The sequence below is a fragment of the Acanthochromis polyacanthus genome, chromosome 14, assembly GCF_021347895.1.
Source record: "Acanthochromis polyacanthus isolate Apoly-LR-REF ecotype Palm Island chromosome 14, KAUST_Apoly_ChrSc, whole genome shotgun sequence".
Taxonomy (NCBI): domain Eukaryota; kingdom Metazoa; phylum Chordata; class Actinopteri; family Pomacentridae; genus Acanthochromis; species Acanthochromis polyacanthus.
In genome coordinates this window covers 37,071,938-37,097,929 of record NC_067126.1, presented here as the reverse complement: position 1 = coordinate 37,097,929, position 25,992 = coordinate 37,071,938, and the positions used below count along the sequence as shown (strand labels likewise).

At 40.1% G+C, this 25,992-nt stretch overlaps 2 protein-coding genes across 4 annotated transcripts in view; one reads left to right on the top strand and one right to left on the bottom strand.

The window, feature by feature from the left end:
- itgbl1 (integrin, beta-like 1) overlaps positions 1 to 22,279 on the top strand; it is a 46,163-nt gene extending 23,884 nt beyond the window's left edge. The window contains exons 8-11 of one of the 2 annotated variants that reach the window (XM_022203241.2): positions 5,651 to 5,767; positions 13,268 to 13,414; positions 16,313 to 16,426; positions 20,417 to 22,279. In XM_022203241.2, coding sequence (XP_022058933.1) covers positions 5,651 to 5,767; positions 13,268 to 13,414; positions 16,313 to 16,426; positions 20,417 to 20,505 — 467 coding nt within the window. In that variant the 3' untranslated portion in view covers positions 20,506 to 22,279. Of the gene's footprint in view, positions 1 to 5,650; positions 5,768 to 13,244; positions 13,415 to 16,312; positions 16,427 to 20,416 lie in introns of those variants that run through there. The other variant, XR_007946283.1, reaches the window with a different exon arrangement.
- Positions 21,010 to 25,992, bottom strand: part of fgf14 (fibroblast growth factor 14) — a 115,224-nt gene continuing 110,241 nt past the window's right edge. For both annotated transcript variants that reach the window (XM_022203242.2, XM_022203243.2), the window contains exon 5: positions 21,010 to 24,615. In XM_022203242.2, the coding sequence (XP_022058934.1) occupies positions 24,473 to 24,615 (143 nt within the window). In that variant the 3' untranslated portion in view covers positions 21,010 to 24,472. The remainder of the gene's footprint in view (positions 24,616 to 25,992) is intronic.

Sequence of the window (25,992 nt, the reverse complement as noted above, 5' to 3'; positions counted from 1 at the left end):
GCAGCAGCCTTAATCAATCAGCTTTACAGCGCTGCATGGGCCATTGTTCAGTGCACCTCCACTCCTCTTCTTCTGCCCTAAATATTGCTGTTATTTTCTGGGGAATGCCTGGCAGTGTCTCTGCACTTCAGGAGAAGGTACAGTAAAGCCTGCTGTGTTTTTTTGTGTCGGTCTCACAGTGACTCAACTTAATAATGTGGTTGGCGGGCCACTATACTGCAAGGACGCAACCTGCTTGGTCTTAGGGCTCTGAGGATTTGTCAGGGCTTAATGTGAAGCATTGATTTCATGTTTCATTTGACTGTGGGGGAAGTCAGTGGGGAATCCAGTGCTTTTCCACCGCTGCTACTCTAAATGAAAAGAGAGGATATGTACACTGTTGTCTACTGTATGTTATTGTAGTGGCCGTAGACATCCCTCACACCCGTGGCTGAGGAAGCTACTGATTAGATCAGGAACATGAAACCACACATGGCAAGGCTGCTACTATGGAGATAAGTGCATTAAAAGGTAACCACCATACACCCTAGGCCAACAGTGGAACAATGACAGCAAGTACGCTCTCAAAACAGAACTAATTTGCGGGCTTTTTTTAATTTATCAACTATTCATTACACATTGTGTCAGACAGACTTTGATTCTGATGGCCTCAAACCAACGCCACAACAGCAGGGTTGAGGACACATGGTGCTCCCCCTCACATAATGAAACAGCAAAGATTAACTTGTGCAGGGAGAGTTAATTAGTTTTAATTCCTCCAGCAGTACCTTTAAATTATCTCCAAATGCTGCAACAAAATGGAACTTTAAATTACCCTGTGCGATAGAACAATTAATGGGATTCATGAATGCTTCCTTTTCAAAATTGTATTTTTTTTCCTGAGTCCATTCAGTAACTGTTGAAGGTGCACATTTCCACCGCTGAGAACATTGTGGAATTAAGTGTTTTCCTGTTCGGACACCTAAATGGGTGAATTCTGATGCTTTTCTAAAGTATCGCTATTTCTAACATCTGCTGAGACCCACAGTTTTTATCCATTACAGGTCCAAAGCATTCTCTACATGTCATAAATTCACAATGTCTGCTGCTCCTGTTCGTTCTCTGTTATTAGTAATAAATGTCTGAATGTTTTATTCATTACCTCTGTTCAAATAGACTGAGGAGCCAAACTGTCAGGGTGGTAACTATTTGACTATCAGTGCAGCTTTTTATGGCGTGCGTATGTGTTTCTTATGACTTTCTTTTCAAGGGAATGCCCATTCGGTTTAGTGTTTGGGAGACCACAACAGTTGGAATCGAATGAGGCCAGCGAACGGCTTCGGTGGCAAAAAAGATGTGAACGAAAAGAAAAGGGCGACAGGAAGCAGGGTGGGAAAGTAAGAGACAGAGAGAGAGGAACAGAGAGAAACCGAAGGAGACAGACGTAGAAAATCACTTAGGCATGGATGAATGCGGCTGGTACAGATGGCAGCTTGAGCGGAAAAGCCTTGAAATTTGAAACAGCAGCTTCAGAGTCTTTCTTCCTGAGAGATGGAGACAAGACGCTTGTGGATAGCACATTCTTTATACTGTGGTATTTCCTCGAGGAAACACCTGCTTTCGACATCTTTCTGCTGATTCTTGGGATTCCTTTCTGTGCTCTCTGAGGAGTGGCCTGTCGTAGACGTTAACTACGCGTCTGATTGTTAATATTTAAGAGCGCATTGCTTTCACAGTCCAACATCTGACAACTGAATGATTGTTTCATTGGTTTTAAACAGATATTTAACATTATCTCTGTGTTAATGGCAGCAAGATCTGCTGTCTCTGTAGCAAAATGGATCAATTTCTTTGCCCCGCTAATATTATTCACTTTGTTTTAGACAACTGCCACACACTCAGTACATCCTGTTTGATAGGTGCAGCTCTTTAAATGTTAATGGATCGCTTGCATTTGCACCACATGGGCCAGACAAGGACGGGATAAGCACATCATTAGACTGAATTTGTGATATTCGGTGTGATCGGGACTCATTGCAGTTGTCACGGAATTGAAAATGAATTTAAGTCAAAAGAGAAGGCAAGCACTGGAGATAACAATGCTGCCAAAGTGTTTTTAAATCTGCCAGAGAGCAATGCGAAGGGATAAGCCTCTTTTAAATCTTTCACTTTCTGTTTTATGTAGTAAAGCGGATACCAGTGAGTGCATTTAATTACACTGTGGCCTGGAGTTTTTTTTTTCTTTTAAGTTTTGTTTTTGTCCAGGTGCAAAAATGAAAGCAGCACAAATGTACCTGCCTTGCAAGAGCATTTTTGCACTTTTGCCTGTGTGTTAGTTTCACAGCTCTTTGGTGAGAGGAGTGTCACAGCTGTGGTTGTGTTAATGCAGATCAGACACTGCAGCACAATTTTGGTACTCATTTTTGGCATTACAGTGGGTATGCATTTTAATTGAGCTACTGTACTGGAGATATGACAGTCGTGACACAGTGTGGATGGAAGACTCACGCAAACTGACATCTTTCAATATCAGGCAAAGCTTCTGTTTTTGTTGAGTTTTTCAGCATTCTGTTAGCCTAGCCGCGCTAGACCCAGGTCTGAAGACGCAAGGGTCTAGGAACTCTCGACAGGGAGGGGGGCGAGCTAAAAGGTTATCTTTCAAATCACTCTGCAGCAATCGTGTAGGTATACAACCAATCAGCGCAACGAATAGGCTGACGTAGTTCCTAGAGCGCCGGAAATCAGAGGATGCAGTAGTTTAGTGAAGCCTTATTTATACAGTCAATGGGTGAAGCTCAAGTATATTACAGACATGTTAACAGAAAGATTATTCAGAGTCGGTGCTAATGGAGCTCTACGACTGTTGTCGTTTTTGTTGTCGACCCTGGCAGAGAATTAAATTCGTTGCCGTGGATTGTCTAGCGCGGCTAGGCTAGTTGTTTCCGGTTGTTTCTGTCAGAATCGTCACACCTCTGTCGTCACTTAGTTACGCCCCCCTTCTGACTCTACACTTCATGGTGATTCGTCGGCCAGTTTTAGGAGCATCCAACCTCGAGGCTTACCGAGGGTAACTAGACCCACCCTGGCAGAGAATTAAATTTGTTGCCGTGGGTTGTCTAGCGCAGCTAGGCTAGCGTTCTGTTGGATTTGAACACAATAAAGTTCAACTTTAAATGCACATCTGTAGAAACTTCCAATAATGGTTGATCTACTTCTACTGCAGAATGCAGAAAGCTTCCCTTTCACATTGATAGCCCCTGTAGCCATGTTCTATCTGCAGTCTTTATTTTTAATTTGAAGTCCTGTGAAATTCTGCATGTTTTGGGTGAATACTTGAACTGCAAACTTGGACATGTCACATGAATGTAAAATAATGAGCACTCTGCTTTCTGTTTTGGAAAAAGACTCTAATCCACAAGACACTTCAGGATTTAAAGCTTTGCAAATCACAAGGAGTTTAGGAGATATCCTTTATGAAATATTCTGAGCTTTATATAAATGTTCTCATGACAATCTAACCTCCAAACAGCATTTTTTTTTCAATCAAAATGGAAATAATGAAAAAGCTGATAGTTGTTGTGATCATGTAAACAATCAAACTTCTTCTAATTTCCCTATATGTGTTTAAATGCAGTTTAGTTTCCACATGAAAATATAGTAACATATGCAACTTGCTGTTATCAGAATATATTTTGGGCACATCGTTGCACAAAAGATGAGTTTTTGTTTTGGAAAGGACATCATCTACCTGTGGGGATGTATTTGAATGCTGAGCATCATGTTTGGGAGGTTGCACCAAGAGAACGATCCCTTGAGGGAAGATGGTTTGGACTCTCCTCCCATTACTTTAGGCTGCCTTTTAAGGAATAACAGGAGCTGACATGACTGATACGACCGCTGAAATGAGTTTGCCACACCCTCACCTGCTCCGTTTTGCCCATACGTTTGTGCTCAGCTTAATGAAAATTGAGCCACAATGTTCTCAAGCTGGTGTGATGTGACATGACTATTAAGGTGTTGTTCACCTCAGACAGGATGACAAATGAAACATCAGTACACAATCACATGCGCGCACACACTGGTGTGTTTGACGACCACGGAGATAATCAATAAGGCAGGGGTGTTATGACATCACCGGTTGCTAGGGTAACTGAATCCCCAGAGCAGATGGTGGTATGTTGGATGTGAAGCAAGAAGAGAGTCGCTGCATGAATGTGTGTGTGTGTGTGTGTGTGTGTGTGTGTGTGTGTGTGTGTGTGTGTGTGCATGCGCGTCGGAGTAAGACGTGACAGTGATGTGACATGGACAACACATTAGATGACGCTGTCAGTCGAGTAGCTGTCTTGTAAATGTGTGTTCTGCACTATTTATTGCCACTAATTCCACTCAGTGAGTCATCAGGAGATAAAAGGCGGGGGCATGCACATTATGGACAATGTTTTAGGTGTTTTTTAGTGGCACTGAACACAAAATGTACCCTGCAGGGCTACAAACAAGGGAAAATACTCAGAGTGAATAATGATTGTGCAAAAAGGACATACCCAGCTCAATAAAAACAAGGGAAGCAGTGAAAGAGGGGCACTCAGTGTGCTGTGTTTTAACCATCTGTCTTCGCTGAGCTGGGAAATTCCCTTTGTGCAATTATTTTCCTTGGTGGGCAGGTTTCCTCTGTAGCCCTATTGGGTGTCTTTCAGCTGCAGCATCAGTGAAAAGGAACACTTTAGAGGTGACCGACTCTGTCTATCTTTTTCCTTTGTTGGTGAAAGCACAGGGCACACAAGTATTGTTCTCTGTATCTCTGCATTATTAGGTTGAACTGCACTCCTTATTGCTGTCAGTGTATTTTCATAGTTTCATTATGAAATTCAAACAGCAATTAATTTGAAATCGTGTTCAGCATCAACAAGCAACATTTAATGAATTGTTTAGTGCACGTTACATAAAAGTGGTGAGCAGATGCAGCTGTTTAATAACATATTTGAACTTAAAATGCTTCCTGCGAGTTAAACAAAAGACACTATGTCAATACAATAAATCACTGGTATGTTATAAGTCATAATTGTTGGCAAGTATTCCAAATGAATAAACCCTTAACATGTTTTATAGCTGCATGTAACTTTGCCACAGTGTGTTAAAAATATTTATAAAATGCTCTATGCCTGCTTAAAGCAAAGTGTTGCTTACATTTTTCCCAAATCTGCAGATATCCGCGTACGCACAATATGCCTATAATTAATGTACCTCGGCGCAGCCTGGTGAAATGATCAATGAGCAGGTATGCTGCACACCTTCAATGGTAGTTCAGAATAGATGATGTTTTTCTAATGAGCTTCACCATTAGACGGCATGCTCGCTCGGTAACCTCCCCTGTGGCCTTCTTCACTGGCAGCTCCCTGATTGAAGTGGGAGAGCAGCATCTTGAGGTGTGTGTGTATGCAGATGTGATTTTGTGGCCAGAGGGAATGTTGTCAGGCAGATTACGTCTAATTTACGATCAGTTATCGCGTATCTACTGCAGGTATGCAAATCAGGCTCCACAAGTGCAGTAAGGTTGAGCAGAAAAAGGTAAAAAAAAAAAAAAGATGATACAGAAAGCAAGATAAGTATTAAATAAACACATATCTGCTAAGAAATGCTGTTCTGATGTGAGAAAACGTCCCTGTTTTTCTAGGTCAGTGCCAGTGTGGACAGTGTACTTGCCACCCACCTGGGGACAGTCGTGTTCATGGCAAAAACTGCGAGTGTGACGACCGTCAGTGCGAAGACATCAATGGAGAGGTTTGTGGAGGTGAGAGCACACACACACACACACACACATAGACAGACACACACACACAATGCATCTCTGTCTATTAGAGGCTGTGCATTTTGCTTCACAACTGGCAATATACAGATGGCAAGTCTGTGTTTTGACATTGCTGCTCGGGGTGTGTAGAGTAAAGGAGGAGAGATGTGATTTGAGGCGTTCGGTGTGCTAGAAGTTAACATACTGTTCATTTTCTGCATAGACAATGGGCTTCATGCAAGAACTACTCATATAAACAGATTTGTTCTGAAGTGGTGAGCAGGAGTGCAGGGTTTTTGTTGGCTCAGAATGGGCCTTTAGGGGGTGACGATGCACAACAGTAAGCATGATCAAGTCTGCATACAGAACAGCAATGAGTCTGTGTTCCCATTTTTGTTTAATGTCTGAACAAAAATGTCTATTTTGCTTGAATAAATAAAACTTCAACCGACAAAACTGGTTACAATTATTAATGATGTTTTAAAATGCCAATTCTTGTCATTTTGGCACCAGTAGTTTTTCTTTGGCTGTAGCTACAACAGCTCAAAGCATTCCTCTTTGCAGGAAAGAGACTTTGTGGCACTTGTCGATTTTCTTACAGGGCAGAATTGTAAATGAGATTAATTAAAGTCCAGGCCTGCTGCTGAGGTCATGCGTAGATAGTATTTCTCCACACTGGGGAAAAAACTGAAAGCGTTAAGTAACGTTAGCACAGCTGAATTTGTAAAGTTCCTGAATTTCTTGGTGGGTGACTTTTTTGTGAATGAAACTCGTCAACAAATCGAGTACAAATGGTAGCCTGATACAACAGTATGATGTCAGATTATTTTAGAGGTGGCAACAAATTAATACAGCCAAGAGAGTTTGATGAATTGGACCTGGAACACTCATACAACCAAGATGAGCAGAAAAACAGTGGAGGTTTGGGAAAAGAGTCCAAACATGGACTCACATTCTTCCAGTGTGAGATGATGGAGAGTTTGAGGACTTCAAAGATGAAACAAGTGAATAAACGAGAACAGAACTACCATTCCTGGAGCATCTCAACAGCAAACATCACATGATTGTGCTCCAAACTCTGTTGCCTGCAATGCTTCTTGCAAGCCAAAGCTATGTTTTTTTGCTTTGTAGAAACCTGAGCAGTTTAAACTTCTGTAGAGCGTCTGCACACATACATCCACTCACTTTGAAACTATGCCAACAGAATGGGAGCGAATTTGAAGATCAATACACCGAGAGCCTATCTGCTCTCGCCGATATCCACAGGCACAACCCTTCGAAACCCTCGAGCTTCATCTGTGAGAAATTGCTTTAATCCTTTGAAGCTCCTGTTTGAGGTCTGGGGGAAGTTTGTGGTCTTAATTTGAGCTGTTTAGGCTGGTAGCCGCTGTAATGGATGGATCGCAGGGAAACATAAGATGCTCATTTGAAAACGATGTTTCCCGTTGCAGATGTTGAAGCTGCCAGAAAGAGATAGAGAGAAAGAACAGAGGAAGTCAGATGAAAGAATTGCACATTAAAGGAGTGTAGTGCACCTGAAGGAAAGCAGGAAAATGATTATTTTTCCTTATTATTTTGAGAACATACAGTATCTTTTGGAAGTAGGGACCACTCCGGCATCTGATGCTCTGTCTTTGCTGTACCTAAGGTGTTGGAAAAGTGATCAAACATGATGCATGCAGAGCTTTCTATGGACTAAAAAAGAGCTAATATTACACTACATTGAAAGAATTCCCTCTACAGGTGCATCAAATAGAGAAGAGATTGTGTGAAGTGTTCAGTCAGTGTTTGCTACCACAATTAAAATCTTAAATTGTTAAGTATCTGCTGCTATACAAATCTGCATGTGCAAGTGTCCCTGTCTGGGTAGGGCTTTTTAATGTTCCAGAGAGGCTGTGCCATTTTGTATCAGTGGTGCATTGCAGCATCTGAGGGTAAATTTCTCTTTTTCAAGGGGGGATGCAGTATTTATGTGAATGGATTACTGGCTCTCATTGTGTACTGAGCTGTCCAGAGACAATCCTTCATGAGGCTTCTGGGGAGAGCCTGTCTGAGCACCAAACACCAACGCAGCGACGCACGCAGAGCAAACACAAACACATAAAGCACACCCCCACACCCGCATGCTGCGAGCCTGACAATTAAGTCTGCATACTCACAGGCCGGTGGAAGTTATTGGGTGTTTTGAGAAGGCTGAGAGGCACTCCGAACAAGGTACCCAGAGTGACAAGTAGGGGATCAAACGGAAAAGAGATTCATGGCGAGGAGGGGGGGTCGTTAGAAACTTCCCAAGCCAAGTGCTGTCAGTGCCCCTGGATGTTTGGGCCTCAGTGCAGACAACAGAGGAGAGACAAGAGCATAGAATTCAGTCCTTCAGTGTTAACAAGCTTGTCAGTCAGCTCGGTCCACACTTGGCTCTGGAGAGTTTTCTAAAAAAAAAAACAACAAAAAAAACACAGAGAACAAGGGGAGGGAGCAGCCAAAATATTCACTTTACACACTGCAATTAAGGCCTAAGTGCTCCTTCTTCAGGCCTCTAGGGGCACCTTTAGGATATTAGATGGATGGTAGAAATGTTGGATGAAATGTGGACAGCTATGGGGATGGTTATGACTGCAGAGACGGTTGTTTGAGGATGTAACAGAGTATCCATTAAATTAGGGGTTTGGTTCGCCTGGTTTCAACACTCTGCTTTTTCAGACACTTCTATATTATTATGTACCAAATTGGATATAAAGCGTTGCACCTTTTGAAACAGCTGAATTTTACACACGTAATTATGACTAAGGTCAGCATTTAAAAGTCTGAAACCAGTCATTATGTCAGCCTCCACAGGGATTGAGGATGGCATTAGCTCTGCTGTCTCCAAGGCCTGCTGTATGTTCGCTTTCCACTTAACACTTGTGGTGCTTTGAACAGCAATGACTGCTTTTCTCTCACGTATGTTCCCCACTAAGCCGTGCTTAGTACTGAGGCGTTGGATCCTGAACACCTAAATACAATGAAGCTGTTGTTAATGTTGTTCATAGCGTTTGTTCTTTTTTTATAATTTTGTCACTCTGGCAAAGAATGCAGCGGAGTTATGTGACGATCGTGTACAATTTTCCGTCTGTTAGTCTGTCTGTGCGCAACATTACTCAAACATAGACTAACGGATTTGGTTGAAATTTTCAGGGAAGGTCAGAAATGACACAAGGACCAAGTGATTCGATTTTGGCACTGATATTATCGGCCCGATATTTGCATAAAACTGTAATATCGGTCAATATTATCATCTGAGCAGCCTTAAAGGAGTACTACACTCCCTGATTGCTAAACTTGTTTAAAATGTGAATGTTTCTGCAGTTTTTTTTTCAGTAAATGCTTGCTGCTGGATACCTGTTCTGACCAGTCCCGGTTGTGAAATTCAGGGGCTGATCCCGGAACACCGTGGGTCCATGCCGTCAATGTTCTTCCTCTCCACATCTCACTCCAGACACCAAGCAGTCCAGAGACCAGGGATATTGATGTATTTGTGCACTATTAGTGAAAAACTATACAACAAATTTCCTGACATCCAGGTTAATAGTACGGTTCCTATCATAAATAATGTTTTCAGCTGCATCAGTACTAACAGACAGGACATAACACTTCAGTTTTCCTGTAGCATAATTTGCATCATATCCAGACTGCTAACAAGAGGAAGCAGTGAAGTTTTTCTGGCTTCTGTCACTAATTACCAGCTGAGTCTGCTTCACTGATCTAGTTCATCACTGATGAATGACCAGCTAAGGGCTAATGCCAAGTAAATACATTCAGTCATGTGACTTTACATTAGATTGTGGATTAAATGGTGAAAAGCTAAGGGCTGAATTCATAGGTGGTGACCTTAAATATTAGAAGGAGGAGCTATAAAATTTAAAATGACAGATTTATGCTATCTAGATTCATAAAAGTATACGGATAACCACCTTACCATGGGACACATGCTGCAATAATCTCTGTCTTTACACAGGTAATAGTTTTTTTCAAGTCCAGCTATCTGTTATCTTGTGGACTGTAGTTTCAATACACTTATCAAACAGTTCTTGAAAGTCTCTATTAAAAACTTGTTTCAGTTTAAACTACATAAGCTTGATATCTCTTCCATATTGTTTCTCTGTGGCAGTGAATTCTTAATCTCCCACAGACCCTCTCTGCATACAGTGCAGGTCTTTGCTGGGTTAAACACCAGTTTTCACCAACACCTCTCCTCATCAGTCCATCTCTAAAGCACAATGTCTGCTCTGTGAGAGGCAGGTGCAGGCTAATTGAATGAGGGCGAGGTTGCCGTTCTTCCAAAGCAATTAATCGCTCTCCCAAGCTGGCTGATTGAGGCAGCCATGCATGGCCTGCCATGGCTGCCACTCCATTCCATCTAAGACAGAAGCTGGCTCGCTTTCATTTATGGCTTCCTACCAATGCGACCGCCACACACACGCATTTTTAATACACCATCCACTACCTTTACACCTCTGATTAATTGAAAACTGCTTCAGCACCAGAGAGTGAGACGAGACAGAGGCTGAGAGACAGTGAAGGACAGACAAAGCTGATATATTTAAGTCAGTTGACAGTTGTTGATTTCAATATTAAAAACTCATCCCTGTCTATTTAAATTACATATTTAGTTGAATATTAAATCATTCCTGTGGACTCTACATTGGCTTAAATGTATAACTTTCATCCCTTACATAGTCCCTGTCCTTTCCAACTCAGTTATTTCTCTGCTCACACTGCAGAACTGCTCTATACTACACAGTGGCATGTTGTAATATTGAAGTAATTCAGCCATAAACTCTAAAAAGTATTCCTATAAAAAGTATTCCTGTATCTTGCAAGGTTGCAAGATACAAATTAAAATATATTACTTTAGATAAACCTTTCCAGTTGCAAACATTGTCTTGATAAGTTGGTTTGACGTAATAATGTTGGTAATCATGCCAACTTATTATTATGAGTAGGGATGTCCGATATTAGCTTTTCTGCCAATAAGAGAGTTTCTTCCAACTCTCAATTTACGATTCCGATATATGTGGGCTATTAAACTAATTTTAGGTAACATCACATATCTCCTGTGGTGGAATTAACACATCAATGCCTCATTTTATTGTGATGCCCCACTGGATGCATTCTCAAGTGCAACAAGGCTTTCAAATGTAAGCATTGTCCGTGCAAAATAAGAAAACCGCTTCAATTTAAGTGATGGAAAAAATTCCACATTTATGCCATTTTTATTCAATTTTTTTATTTATCTCAAACAACAGTTCACACTCTCCCTCCCTCCCTCTGTGAGTGCGGTAAATGTTGGCGAAATCCAGTCATTATTTTTATCCGTTTTCATGATAGACAAAAAAAAAAAAAAAAAAAAACGATAACGATATTGACCAATAGTATATTTTTATGCCGATACTTGGCCGTTAATATTGGTGGATATTAGCAGACATCCATAATCATGGATGTTCTGGCATTTATTTTATTCATTCAATGAGTTCAAGCACAATTTTAAGTTGCAGTGAATTAATAAATTTAGCGTATTAGCTTTTCATTTCTCCACTTTGATTTCAGGATTCCATATTCTAAAATTATTGTCTAATTGGTTGTTTAAAACACAACTTATTGTAGAGGTGAGACGAATTCCCTGAACTTAAAATAGTTTGTTGATTGAACAGGATTTCAATAGAAGTTGTTGTAACTTAAAAAGACTGATGCAATCTGTTGTGTAGATGGGAAGCTGACTGGATTGGTTTCTTTGGTTTGTTACACGTGAACCCCCGAAAGTGTGAATCCATGTTTTTGTGACTGTTGTCGATACTCTGCAATTTCAAGACAGAAATGCTTAGCCACAGAATTGCATATGCCGCTCATATGTCTTCCATAGGCTGTAAAAACACGAAGTACACCTGTTAATAAGGAAGAAAACAAAACTTGAATTCCTGCAGAGGGGTTCTTTAACTGTTCCACTGTAGATTACGATTCATATAGTTATTGTTGAGCTACTCTTTCTATAAAGTTACTGATGATTTGCTCAGAGAAACTTCAGCATCAAACTCAGTTTAAATAAATAGTTCAATATGTGAAATACACTAGCTTTTCTTTTTTCCATTTGTTTTCTTTCTAATCCAAAGTAACAAGTTTCATCTAGTCTAACCTCTTAAACTCACTAATTAACACTTTATTTTCGTTCGTTTAATCGGTGCAAAAAAAAAAGAAGAGTTTTTTTTTAAAAGTTTAGGCAGGTACTTTAACTTCTGGACTTTCTGCTGATTGCTTGACAACCTTTGCAGCAAAGTATTTTAGGTTCACCATTGTGTTAATTAGTGAGCTTTAGAGGTCTTAGTTTTATTTTTTATTTTTTGTTTTACTGGTTGGTTACCCCCTTCTTTTCATCTAACTCTTGGCTGGGAAGCAAATAAGTATGTTTTAAAATGTCTTGCTATTAATCTTTGTTGTTTAAAGCAGCAGCTACTAAAAAAAATAAATCAACAATTAAAATAAATGAACTTTTCTACAGATATAATGTCTTATAAATGGATATATTGAGTGCATGTTACACAAGAGTACTCTTTGAATAGTGCCTTTAAAATCGTAAAATCTCTTCATTTACTGCTTAGTAAATCAGACATTTCTACAGTTTTTGTATTAGCATGCAGGTCTTGAATGTGTGACTGAGACGTGTTGAATCTCAGCTGAAAAGAGCAGAAGTGGATCGAACAGCTGTTTGACTCGATCAATACGGCTCTACATCAAACAATTTCCAGCAGCACAGTATGGATTTACCATGATGAAAATGATGGGAAAACGCTCTGCTCATTACTACCTCTTCAACCTGGCATCTGTCACCACATGTGTACATAAGGGAATCAATCCATGACGCAACAGCTTGTGCACGATACAGTTTGCAGCGAGCTCAAGTACAGTGAACGATCCGAGGGTCCCGTCTGGAGATGAAGGAGGGCGTAATTGTTGCGGCGCTTGTCAGCATCACAGTGATATTAACAGCTATTAAGACATCCCGCCACCCGACTGACTCCTGCAGCCAATTAAACGTTGCTTTCTTGTGTTTGTGTGTATGTGTGTTTCCGTGTGTGTGTTTTTTGTCTGTCATTCCCATTCTTTGTTTTTCATCTCTCTCTGAAGCACTGGAGATTTATTAAGGACAGGACAAGACCAGTGATGACAGTTCTTTTCATGTCCCCTGAGGAAACAATAAGCTTGCTGCGTCTCTCTCTCATCTTCCTGCAACTCTGCCTCCTTGTACTGCCTATTAGTGTCAAAGTTCCATGTCTACACTGTCAACTTTCTGCATTTATGTGCTTTATTGCTATCTTTTTCTTTGCTCTCTGCTGGTATTTCTCTTTGACTTTTGCTGTGAATGCTTTGCCTCTTTTTTTTTTCTCTTCTTGTATTTGCCGTGTTTTCTCATGGTCGTGCCCCATATTCTGTCTCCTTTTAAATGAAGGCCCTTCTGCCCTCCACCGCCAGGTCACGGTTACTGTTCATGTGGACGCTGCATCTGTGAGGTGGGCTGGTTTGGGAAGCTCTGTCAGTTCCCCAGGTCCTGCGACATGAGCGACGCCCAGAGCAAGGAGCTTTGCGAGACCTCCGACGGAGTCATGTGCAGCGGAAAAGGTGAACGAGATTTAGTTTTTCTTTACTCTGCACTGCTTAGGAAAAAGTTGCATGAATGTCAAAACTTTTACTGAAGTCAAATAAATAGTTTTAGTGAAAGATTTTGCTTGCACACCTACAGTAAATCTAATATAGACACTGCAAACAGATATTTATCTTCAGAAAAATTGGATTATGAATATGTGAGGATGCAATTGCCCTCAGAAGCCCTCTATAGAAATAACAATAAGTGTATGGTTCAAATCATCAATCCAAATCTTTGAAACTCAGAGAGCGTTATATAATAAACCTCTCTTTATAATATATTTATATTAAACATCCATCATAGTCCACCCATAAGAAACTAATGCTTCTCAGCACAGTAAGACTGAAGTAATCTTCAGAATCGAATGCTTCACGACATTTGTTATTGCAGGAAGTTTGAAGAAAGAGAACTGCAACACAGCAGTAAACAAGCTACTCCAGTTATAAAAGCTGTGGAGTTTTTAGGATTTTAATAAAATTTCCCGGAAGACGTTAGTGCGTTTGTGTGTAGCAGGAAACAAGATACTTCTCAAAAACTGAGCTATTTAAATTTCCACCACTCATTTCTCTTACATACATCCAAACTCCCTGGAAATTTTTTTAACACAAATTTTCTTTTACATTTTATTCTTGCAGGGATATTGCTCAAAACTTGGCGTGCATTTCTGTTTTTACTCTTAAGAATACATTCAGAGAAACACAACAAACCACAAACCTACAATGTGGAATAATAAGTGGATCCTGGTTTCCTTTTTTACTGATCAGCAAATTCCACTTTATTGCATGATGTTTGATTTGGCCTAGAAATCACCAATTCTTCCCAACAAACTTTGCTGATATTGCTGTTTTCTTATATAATTCTGGTGATTGCTTTAAACTTGGCAAACAGGTCTTTATGTGATTATTGAGCACTAACCAGGTTGATGTACTGACTTTATTTTAGGGTGTCCATTCTGTTTGTACATATTCCATTTTTTCTCTATGTGCCAATGACAAAATAGTTTAGTGGATGCTAATAATCCAGAAATGTCTTTTGAATTTTACTCCTACAAGTAAAAAAGGCATGATTGTGAGTTTGAAAAACTAAATATATTCATAAAATTAGAAAACAGCTCGATCAAAATGTCTATATGTAGAGCCAGGTTGGGCCTTATCTTACACCCGCTGTCTCTGATGATCTCATACATAAATTTCCTGAGTTTTTAGTAACTAATAATTAAGCTGATAGCGATGCTTGACAACAGATCTGACAAGATTAACATCAAATTTCCACTTGGAACCCAAGTGTGCTGTGCAGGTAAATGTCTTCTTCTTTAATGATTAAAATAATAATCTGGACAATGTTAACTATTTGCATCTTTGGTGCTGTAATCTTTAACCTAATTTGCATAATTTAACAAGATATGAGTTCACAATTTTCACTGTACAGCAGTTTTTTTAAAGAGTACATACTCTATTATATTAAAGGGTGCATACCAAATTAAGGGCTGCACAGTGTAGTAGTGGTTAGCACTTTCGCCTTGCAGCAAGAAGATCCCCGGTTCAAATCCCGGCCTGGGATCTTTCTGCATGGAGTTTGCATGTTCTCCCTGTGCATGCGTGGGTTTTCTCCGGGTACTCCGGCTTCCTCCCACAGTCCAAAAATATGCTGAGGTTAATTGGTTACTCTAAATTGCCCGTAGGTGTGGATGTGAGTGTGACTGTGTGTCTGTATATGTAGCCCTGTGACAGACTGGTGACCTGTCCAGGGTGTCCCCTGCCTTCGCCCGAGTCAACTGGGATAGACTCCAGCACCCCCACAACCCTAGTGAGGATAAAGCGGTGTATAGAGAATGGATGGATGGATACCAAATTTAAAAAACAAACTCATTATTCACATCATGTATTGTGAAGAAAGGACAAATCAATGGTTCCTGCTTCTTAAATGTTGTTTTAACTGCTTTTTTCAGTTTCATATATTTGCTTCTTCTGATTTATTGATGTTTCTCTGACATCCAGCAATTTAAAAGCATCATATTTGGACTATTTGAACTTTTTTCTGGAATCAGATGCACTACGGGAATAATCCATTGCTTGAAATTTTAATTGACAATAAAAGAAAAATAATCGTTAGCTGCAGCAGGTGCCTCTGTCAGCTGCATCCTATACATTTATAATGAAGCGCTGCACGTTGTCACTACATTGTCTGTATCATTAGGTGGCAAAAGACACCACACAACAGGATTCCTTCTCTGCGGTGTAGCAGCGAATCCACAGAAACAGTCGCGGCTGCAGTGAGTCCAGCCCTGCAGAGCCGAGCGGGGTGTGAAAATGAAGATGAGCATGTTCATTCTCCATGCTCCGCTGCATTCAGACACCGGAACTATCTTCCCTCATCTCCTCCCCTTGTCTCACCTCGGTCTTATCTGTTTCACTGCCTCTCCTCTCTCCATCTGCCACCAGTCCTCATGGCGGGTTCCTGCAACGCGGCGTACATGGGAAGAAATTGGGAAGATTGAAAACATAGTTGCCGGACATCTGGGTGTGAGCTATGGAAAAATGAAGCAGACAGCAGAAGATACCGATCCTTAATACCTTATTATCCTGCTGCTGCCCTTGAGAAAGAAATGAATAGACACTGATGGTGACGACAGGGGGTTTAAAGTGTGGGTTGACTGCTATCCTGGTGGTAAAAGTATATTATTAGTGGTTTCCCCAGGGAATATTTCACATCCACACAAACAGCATTTGGTGAAAAGCACCAAGGGGGTGGTATTACAAAAGAAAAATACACTGTCAAAATCTCAGCCTGATGAAAAAAAGGTGATGTTAATTAACAGCTCTGCGTGTTTGTGTGTGTGTGTGTGTGTGTGTGTGTGTGTGTGTGTGTTACAGGTTCCTGCCACTGTGGCCAGTGTATCTGCTCACCCCAGGACTGGTGGGTGTCTGGAGAGTACTGCGAGTGTGATGACCGAGAGTGTGATAAACATGACGGCCTCATCTGCACAGGTAATGAAGCACAAATAGATGCACAAGATGTTCTTATAAAAGAGCCTGAATAGACACCAGGATAATTAGCCTCCCATCCAAAATGTTCAAACAGATCAAAACAGATCTTAAGAGAGAGAAATCAACAACACCTGGGAAAAGTGACACATTATTATTTATAAAAGAACTACAGCCCTAAAACAAATGCAGTCATGCAAACTAATTCCAAAGCTAATTTGCTTTTAAGATTAAATTCTAATAACTTTTTCAGCTATGTACATAGACAAAGGATAATTCTCAATTTATTATACTTGACTCAAATTTCTTGCCATTTAATAACTGTTCTGGTCATGACATTTACCCAAGTTACATATTTAAGTTGATTTTTAGCTACTATTAAGTGCATTTTGTGCTACTTTTCACTTGTGCTCCACTACATACGAGCCTAAGATATTGCACTTTTTAATCTAAAACTTCATTTATTTAGCAGCTGTATATGCTACGTTATGATTTTACTTATAATAAATGAATAATATACCTCTCTTCTTACCCTGATGCCCCCATCACTTTGGAACAGGGCAAATCTGGGCTTATCAGAATACATGAGACCTGGAAGATGATGGTTCACCACTATCCTTCAGGTCTTAATAATGCGTTCCTGATTTGAGTAGTTTCAGAAATCTCCAGAGTTGTTTTCTTTGCTTGATGCAGTTCAATAATTTGACCCTTCTGAGACAGATTAACATCCTGTCCATGACCACAGGATATGTCTTCCAACATCAATTATCGAACAGAAGGCTCTTACGTATTTGTTTCGTTAAATCCTGGTGGCGACCTTTTTTAGGCCAGGCGCTGTTGTAGAAGCAGCTGCATATTAGCTAAAACATCATCCTACCAGTGACACAGGCCAATCTGCATGATGAGTGCTTTTATTTTGGATATATTAAAGGCACAGCATGTTTCCTGTGCATCTTGGAAAAGTCTAAATAAAATGAACGATTCTGGTTATGAGTCCGAAAACAGTGGAATTAATCGCGATGAGACATGACATCTATATGTCTGTTTATCCAGACGAGCTACAGTTTGTTTTCCCCGCCGATAATGGAAAAGCTTGCTACACGCATAATTGTTTTTGCCCCGGGGCCTGTCAGCATCTGGATCGCTGTTCACAAGTGTTTCTCATCACGGCTTCATGACTCCAAATGTCAGCCTTAATGTCATTCAAATGAGCATCAGTGGTTCCAGATGCAGACCAGCGTTGTTTAAAAATCCCAGAAAACAGGAAGCGAGCACAGAAAATGTTGCGCAACAGCTGTTAAATGTTCCCGACTACCATTACTGACTGAAAATATGCATGTGAGTTATTTCAATGGAATGTTGTTTTACATGAAAAGCCAATTGTAGATATTAAGATTTTTTTTTAAAAAAGTAACTGTCGCTGCTTCTCGTCATCAAATTGCAGAGATTGAGTCATTTTTTTTATATTGTAATGATATAAAAAAAATTGTTTGGCGAGTTCGCCAATAAATTACTCTGCATCTAGAGATTTCATGGACCCTTCAAAGTTGTAGATTCTCATTACACGTACAACCGATGAGTGATGTGGAAAATTTAGCATATTAGGAATGCTTGCTGGTTAATTTCATGCACTGAATATGATAATTTCAGCAACCATTTCAGAAAAGAGACAAAAAGGTCTGCTCAGTTGTCTGCAGGGTAAGAACCAAAAAATAAATTACAACAGTTTGTCAGCGTGTGGCTCTGTCTGTTCGCGTTTTATCGACGGCATGTTCATCAATTTGCAAAATCTGCTCGTGTTTCTGCTGCATCCATTTAGAACTATTACAGCATCATAAAATGTGTATCTGTCACCTATAATTCTAGTGAAATGGGGAAGTTAATCTGCAGAATGTTGAACTTTACACACAGGAAAACAAACTACAAACAAAGACTCACACTAAATGAGAATATTGGTGGTCCTTTATTGAGATAGAGATATTAGTTTTTCTTAGGCTCAAGTCAGTCCCATTTAACATTGAACCTTTCACCATCTGTGAATTGATCAATTACTGTCATCAACCCACCGCACTAATGGTGTCATAGCTTCACTAACATTAAAGTAAATAAAAACCTGAGAAATTAAGCTGTACAGCGTAATAGAACAACCCAATATAGCAGAACATCCATAGGTTCTGCTAATACAAAACCATTCACTACTATTGTTCATCTACTCATTATTCATTTAGTCCTTGTTATTATCATCTAATTATTATTTAAAACCGTTCAATATGACTAATTATTCATCATTTATGAAGAGAAGGTTAACTTTATTTGAAAAAGTATGAGATCAAACTGATCCTGTCAATGTCTTGTGGTGTATTTTATACTATTTAACGTTGCAGTTGTTAGCAAATTGTAGTCTAGGTGGAATTCAGCCATTAATACAGACTTTACTTTCTGACTAATAAAGTGAAATTTAAATGGTTTTGTAGGATTGCATTTAACACCTTCTTGGGGGATAAATGCCAAAAACAGTAAAGGGAAGAGAAGGAAGAGAAAGCATTTTGATTTTGGACTTTTCACGGAACTTACTGGCAAAATCAAAAGCGCTAGTGTTATCTTTTAATGAAAGGAAGGCCCCATCTAGTCTGCTACCTCCATTCAGTAGATCAACAAGCACTCCAGTCATTTCTATGAGATACCACATGTTGACTGCAGGCCAGTCCCTTTCTGCAGCGTCTTCCAATCATTTTCTCACTTCCTTTGTTCTTTTTCTCACCTACTTATTCATCTCCGTTGCTTCCGTCAGCCACTTTTTCTCTCCTCAGACCCCTCCCTCCTCTCCCACAGAGGTATTTTGCAATAGATACGTCTTTTCAACTGTGTGACAGGAGGCCAGCAGGAGTCCTCTTCCTAACCTCGGCGTCTCCGTCTGACAGCTCGGGGAGCTTGTGGAAGAGCTTGGGGGTGCCGGTGCTGGATGTTACGCCGCCCTGGGTGTCTTTAAAAGATCTCACTGTTCAATTAAAGAAAATGTCTTATTGTTGGCCTGTCAATCCCAAAGCAACCGATGTGAAAGTGCTGTTTGCTCGACTCCTCTGTAGATGCAGTATGTAGGACTCTTGTCTCTTGTATTGAAGTTAAATGTTGTACACTGCTACCTGAGACTTTTGGTGTGGATATTTGCTATTATTCTAAAGAACTACAATAAATAAGCGCTTCTGTGAGCCATTTGTAAAGAATTCACTATCACAGGAAGAAGGATGCAAGAAAGATTGATGGAATTTTGGCTTTTTACAAAGGTGATACGATGGTAGAGTAGAGTTTGGCCTTGTAGTTAAACCTAAGTTTTCTCTTCTGTGGTGTAGTCAAAAGCAGTGGAAAGCTACAAATTGTCCTAAGTAACATAAGCTGGCCTCCGTCCCCTACCAGAGAGCTGCACCCAAAGAAGCAGGGTGGGAAATATACAGGGTGTCCCTAAAGTCTGGACATATAGGCTAAAAGACATATTTTCAAGAAATGACATTTTTATCAACATTTTATTCAATAGGATTATTAACAAAAATCTTCAATATGATTTCTTTCACTGTGATGCAAAGGTTGGTGGGCTTTGCAAGATCCACGTGAACTCGATAAATAAATCCACATTGTAGCACTTTCACTCTTTATGCGTTCAGTTTCCTGTGTGTTCAGACTTTAGGGACACCCTGTGCAATAAAAAAATACATTCACAAGAAAGGCTAGTGTGATTTTGGGATATCTGAACAAAGGTGATGCTGTGGTAAAGTATAAAAGTTTTAACTAGTTATTAAACCTGAGTTTCCTCATCTGCGGTGTAACCAGAAGCAGTGGAAAACTACAAACTGTCCTGAGTAATGTAGCTGGCCTCCATCCCCTACCAGAGAGCTGCACCCAGGGAAGCAGGGTGTGAAAAGAGGAACCTTGTTAAAGGTCAGGCATGATGGCACAGCTCTTTTAATTCACAGCTTTTCTTCTCACGTCTCCTCACAGGGAATGGCCTGTGCAATTGCGGCAACTGCGAGTGTTGGGACGGCTGGACGGGGAACGCTTGCGAAATCTGGGTGGGAGCGGAGTACTGAAGAGAAACAGGACACTGGGGCTTCAGAGACTAGAGTGACCAGGAGCATCACCACCTGCCACCAGTCACGAACGAGCTGGTAAAAAAAAAAAAGAACAAAAAAAAACACCACAGCTTTGAAACCACCGGAGGAAAGAGAAGACTAAACCTGGATGTAATTCTGCATATCACTAACAGTATTCATTGTTTTATTGTACTGGTTAAAAATGATCCTTATTAAAACTGGATTAGATGATAAGAATCAACCATACTTTTCTGTTTTACACATATTATATATAAAAACAGCTTTATGTATTGTTTTCCCCACCATACTTTAGGAACGCTTATGGCTAATTCTAATAGGATGCAGGTACATGTCAAATCCAAATGCTGGAAAGAAGAAAACATGTTGTATGATTAACATTTTTTGGAATATGTATAATTCTGAGGGAAGACATACGTAGGCCTGCTTATACCAAGTGGTGTTCATTCCCAAAGTTTTTGAAAGTTTACTCAAGGCAGAGGCTGCTCTTTGAGGTTTTTATTTCTTTTTTTTAAATAATAAAACATTAAATGTGCCGCATGACACAACATTTTGCATGGAAAACAATGCGAAGACCTTAATCATACATGGTTACAAATTTGTTATAACATGACATAACTCCAATGGGCATACTTGCAATGGTATATATATATATTTTTTTGAAAATAAATCCATTTTTAATAGTGCCTATTCTTCTCCACCAGGAACCAAACTATCTGCCATGTCCTCTACATCTGTCCTAGTGGTGAGAAGGTTAAATTCTAGGTGGAAGAAACAAAGAGAAGGGCATAAATAGTTTGGTTGTGGCATGCTGGTTGTCCATGTCACTTCAAAAGGTGGTAATCAGGGGATGAGAGCTGCATTGACACAAGAGCTCAGTCACCACTTGAAAAGAGGACCGATAAGAAGTCACAAAGGAAATTTAATGTAAATTCTACTTTGGCCTTTTTTTCATGCTTAAACTAGCCAACCCCTCCGTTTTTCTTTGTCCCATCAAAAAATGACAGGTGCAATAATATACTGCACACTATATTGCATTAAGTATGTTACTGACATTACAGTACACCTTTATATAAATATTTTATTCAATATGTTGTATATGTGTATACAACAAACACAAACTGTATAGTGTAGACAAACTCGTTGCATATATGTAAAATTAGCGGTACATACCAACAGTTCTTGATAGACATAGCCTACTACATGCAGTTCAATGCCATCCTCTCCCCATGCAACAGATGGGACAAAATAAGAGGTTTAAAAAAACAAAACAAAACGGGGCAACGAAGAAAATTGGAAGAAATTTCCGACACAAAGCAAAAAAAGTGATCTGAAAAAACCACATCACACACGACCCGTATACGAGAAATGAGGACGAACAAAGACGACAAACAGAAGGTAAAAACGGTGGCTACAGAGATCCAGACGGATGTACATTTACACACCAGTCATTTACAAAAATAAAATCAGCCTTGGAGGAGCCAGTTAACTGGACTGGACTGCAGGAGTAGTGACCAGCCCAGCATGTAGAGTTTTTAGGAGTGGAGGATGACCGGCTGCAATGAGGAGCATCAGCCCCAGATACAGCTTCGGTGCTTTCCAGCTCCTGTGTGTGTGTGTGTGTGTACAGTATTTTTTTTGTTATAGCATTTATAGCTTTGTACAGACAAATATTGACATCTAACTAATGTGCTTTGATGTGCTGTAATAAGAAAATGGTCATGTATAATCCCAATAAACTCATAAAATTATATTTACCAAATCAATTTGTTAATATAGTTGCGGTTTTAGCAGCATACAGCAGCAACAATCTATTTTATTCATCTAAATCTTATCTAACAAAACTAGTAGGAAGAAAATCATCAAAAGCAAGACAAACATTATAGATGTATTGATCAGACAGAGCTTTGATAAACTGCTAACAGTCGTGATGAAAATGCAAAACAAAGTGCAGTGAGTTACCTTCAGATTAGCCGTAGCCTACAACATGCCCATTCAACGCCCAGACTGAACCTCAGTGCTCTTCCGTTTACACAGAGTGAAGAACAATGCCCATACCTTGTTCCTTATAGAAAATACATGCATGTGATTAATTCAAGGTATATGTACTTCTCCAAAGTGACATCAGTCGAGAAGACCTTTGCGGGTCTGAGCAGAGTTGATTCTTTTTGGACAGAACAAACGCTATCACAGTGAAAGCTTCAATGACTTGAATCTGAGAGAGAGTCGGATTTGTGTTCTTTTTTTTTTTTTCTCTTTTTCTTTTTAAGAATCGGTTCTTCTTGGGATGAAAAAAGACTTTGGTCATTTCAGAATGAATACATGTGAGTGTGTATTTTTTTTTCAGATGAACAATGCTACGTGTCCTCTACATGGATGTATCGGGTGGGTGAGGCACCTTTGGCCCAGTGGGGACTGGGAACCTGTTTTTGCATGCCGGGAATCAAGGTCCAAACAGGCACGTGATAGGCCAAGATGATCAGTACTGGACTCTGCATGCTGAGCTAGAAGACAAATCCTCTCATAATAATAATAGTAATAATAATAATAATAATATCTAGTCATTTAAAAAGTTATGATTTTTAGTAGTCATTTTCCCTAAGGTTTATACAGTGAAAATGTTACAATATAAGCCGTCTCTTGTATAACTGCTGCAAGAAGAGAGAACACAATATTAACCATGTCCATGCTTTAGTTTGCTGAACCAAATAGGGATGCAGCCAGTATAAATGTCACCTACTGGTTTTCAGCCATGTTGTTTTCTGGCTTTAAGTAGACACTGCCATAAGATGGCTGCCAGTGCTGCAGTTATAGACCATCTGGGTCAAAGCCACAAGCCTTGCCTCGTAGTCCAAAGTAGTCAGTGAGTGAGGGACAGAGGCCTACAAGGCCTAGAGATATTCCTAGAGCCCACGCTCTGAAATAAGATTAAAGAAAAATAGACTTCAGGTTTTCTATTTACCAGAGAAGGCGGACTGAACCGCTGGTGGGACTTAGATAGTGATATGTATACACCATTCCTTACAGCGCTCTCCCACCCACACGCACATCTGCTTATAAATGTGTGTGTGTGTGTGTTTGTAGGGAGCTCCTCGCATTGATTGCAGTGTCGGTAATTAGCACTTCATCAACTATGATTGCAGGAGCTATCTGCCAGCCTCCAGTGTGGTTTTATCTGCTGTAAAAAAGCAGCGTCTCGGATTTCTCCACACAAACTTTGTGTGTCTGTCTGCAAGTGTGTGCGTGTTGTAGGAAAGAAGAAAAAATTTGGACTGTTTCGTATATTTGTGTTTCCTTATGTCACATCCGTGTGAATGTGTTTCTTAGAAAATCACACAATTCCCTTGCAAAATGTTTTTTTCTTTTCTAGGTTACTTGACAAAGAGAAAAGTGTGTGACTAGAGATAGAAAGAGAGGGAAAGGGGAACATACTCGTAAAAAATAGAGGACAACAGTCCAAATATTTACTCTATCTATACAGTCTCTATCCCAGAACATAGCTGGTGAACTGTGGTATAGAAAATAGATCTGAAGATACACAGACTCTGCTGCAACAGGGCATTATAGAGAGGAGGGGGGGAGGTTTTTCTTTATTTTTTGGACGAACCGTCATCAAACAAAAGTACCACAAGCGTCATTGTGAAACACGCGTTATTCACATGAATTCTCACAGTTTCAGAGGAATCTAAAGGCATTCCATGACCAGAGGTCCTCTTCCCTCCTGTGCTGGACAAACTCTTCTGCCTCAGAATCCATCCAAAGACGGTTGGAGAAAGGGAGGCGGAGGAGGAGCAAGAAAAAGAAAAGGTAGGGAGGTTCGCCTGGATCTGATCCACAGAAGAAAGAGGGTCTGGAGTCTAATTGAAAAAAAAAAAGAAGAAGCCCTGCCTCCGTCACATCCCTCCCCTCCACACCCACACACACACCGGGCGCTGGTCAGGTGTGGCTATGTGGTGGGTTTGTCGGGCTTGCTGACAGGTTTACCTCCGTTCATCACTGCTGGCTCACTTGTGCTTTTACTGGGAGGTACTGCCGCCTTGGGCACTGTCTCTCCAACATCATGCAACGATGGCTCTCTGTACATGGCAACTGGAAGAGCAGAAAAATAGGAGAGAAAGCAGAGGAACAAGGGAAAAGCTGTTAGCAAGAACCTTTTCTCTGTACTGAGGTGTTGTCTAAAACTATTTCAGGAGCATTTAACCAATACTGTTCTTGCTTCAGTTTTCCTTTAAAAGGTTGTATGCAGGGAAAAAATAACATTCTCCAAAGCCTGCACTGAAGACACCCTTTAATTTACACATGGATACCTTTTTTGATTAACTGGGCTTCTCTCTCCATCAGGTCTGATTCTCAATCTATTTTTTTTGACCAAACAGTGGAAAGTGTCTCATTATCCACCACTTTACAGCCGCTACAGCAGTATTACTGTCTTGACAAGACACTTCAAACCTGATTCCGTGCTTAAATGATGGGAAGCAATCAGGCTGGTGGCTGACGAGAGTCATGGTGGCATCTGCTGGACAATCAACATTTCAGGCTGCACTTACAGAGCCGCCCTGCCTCCTACACTGTCTGCTTACAGCAGCAAAACAGTGAATCAGCACACAAATAGGAAAATCTGTCAAATAGAGAGATTTTGTATACAGTACTTGTACCATTACTGAGTATGGAATCATGTCTTATAGTATCAGACAGCTGTCTTGTAGTATAATAAGGACACATGCTGAGGGTAGTCATTGTTTCAGTGATGTTTTTTTACCCTGAGAACATAACAATGCTTATGTTGAGATATACCTAAACTTATAATGTTTTCTGCTGCAGGAAGATGTCAGGTTTTCACTAACAAGGTCTCATGGAACGCTGACAAGTGAAAAAGCGCTTCAAGTACTAAAATGTAAAGACAGATTGAGGAGGAAATGCTACTCAATGGTTCCTGTGTCCCTGCAAGTCTGCTAAGATGCTGTACATTATTCAGGGAGACTGCAATATTTTATTTTTATTAGAAATAAACCAATATGGGTTTTTCAGGGACGATAGCGATGCTGATTGTTAGTGATCAAAAAATCAATTTGGAAGCAATATACACTAAATGTAATGGTTTAACAGCATGTGATATCAGAGAACCTGTCGTCCATAACTAGGCTTCTTCATTAATGAGGGTGACTACAACTGAATGTGTAAAATAGAAGATTTGGATAGATTAAACTGATATGTTTTCATCCTTTTGTATGAGATCGACTGAGCATGATCATCTGCTGTTCTTTATTTTCTTTATCTTTCCCTTTTCTATAATTTTTTGTTGTCGAGTAAGATCCATATCTAAAAGCATTGATTATTGTTTTCCAGACTCTGTTGCAGGTTAATCTGTTGCTGCATTCTAACTTAGCCGCTAGCTGTTAGCATAGCCATAGCCACTGTGAGAGTAGCTAATGATTAATAATTAATACTCCCCACAATAATCGGCAA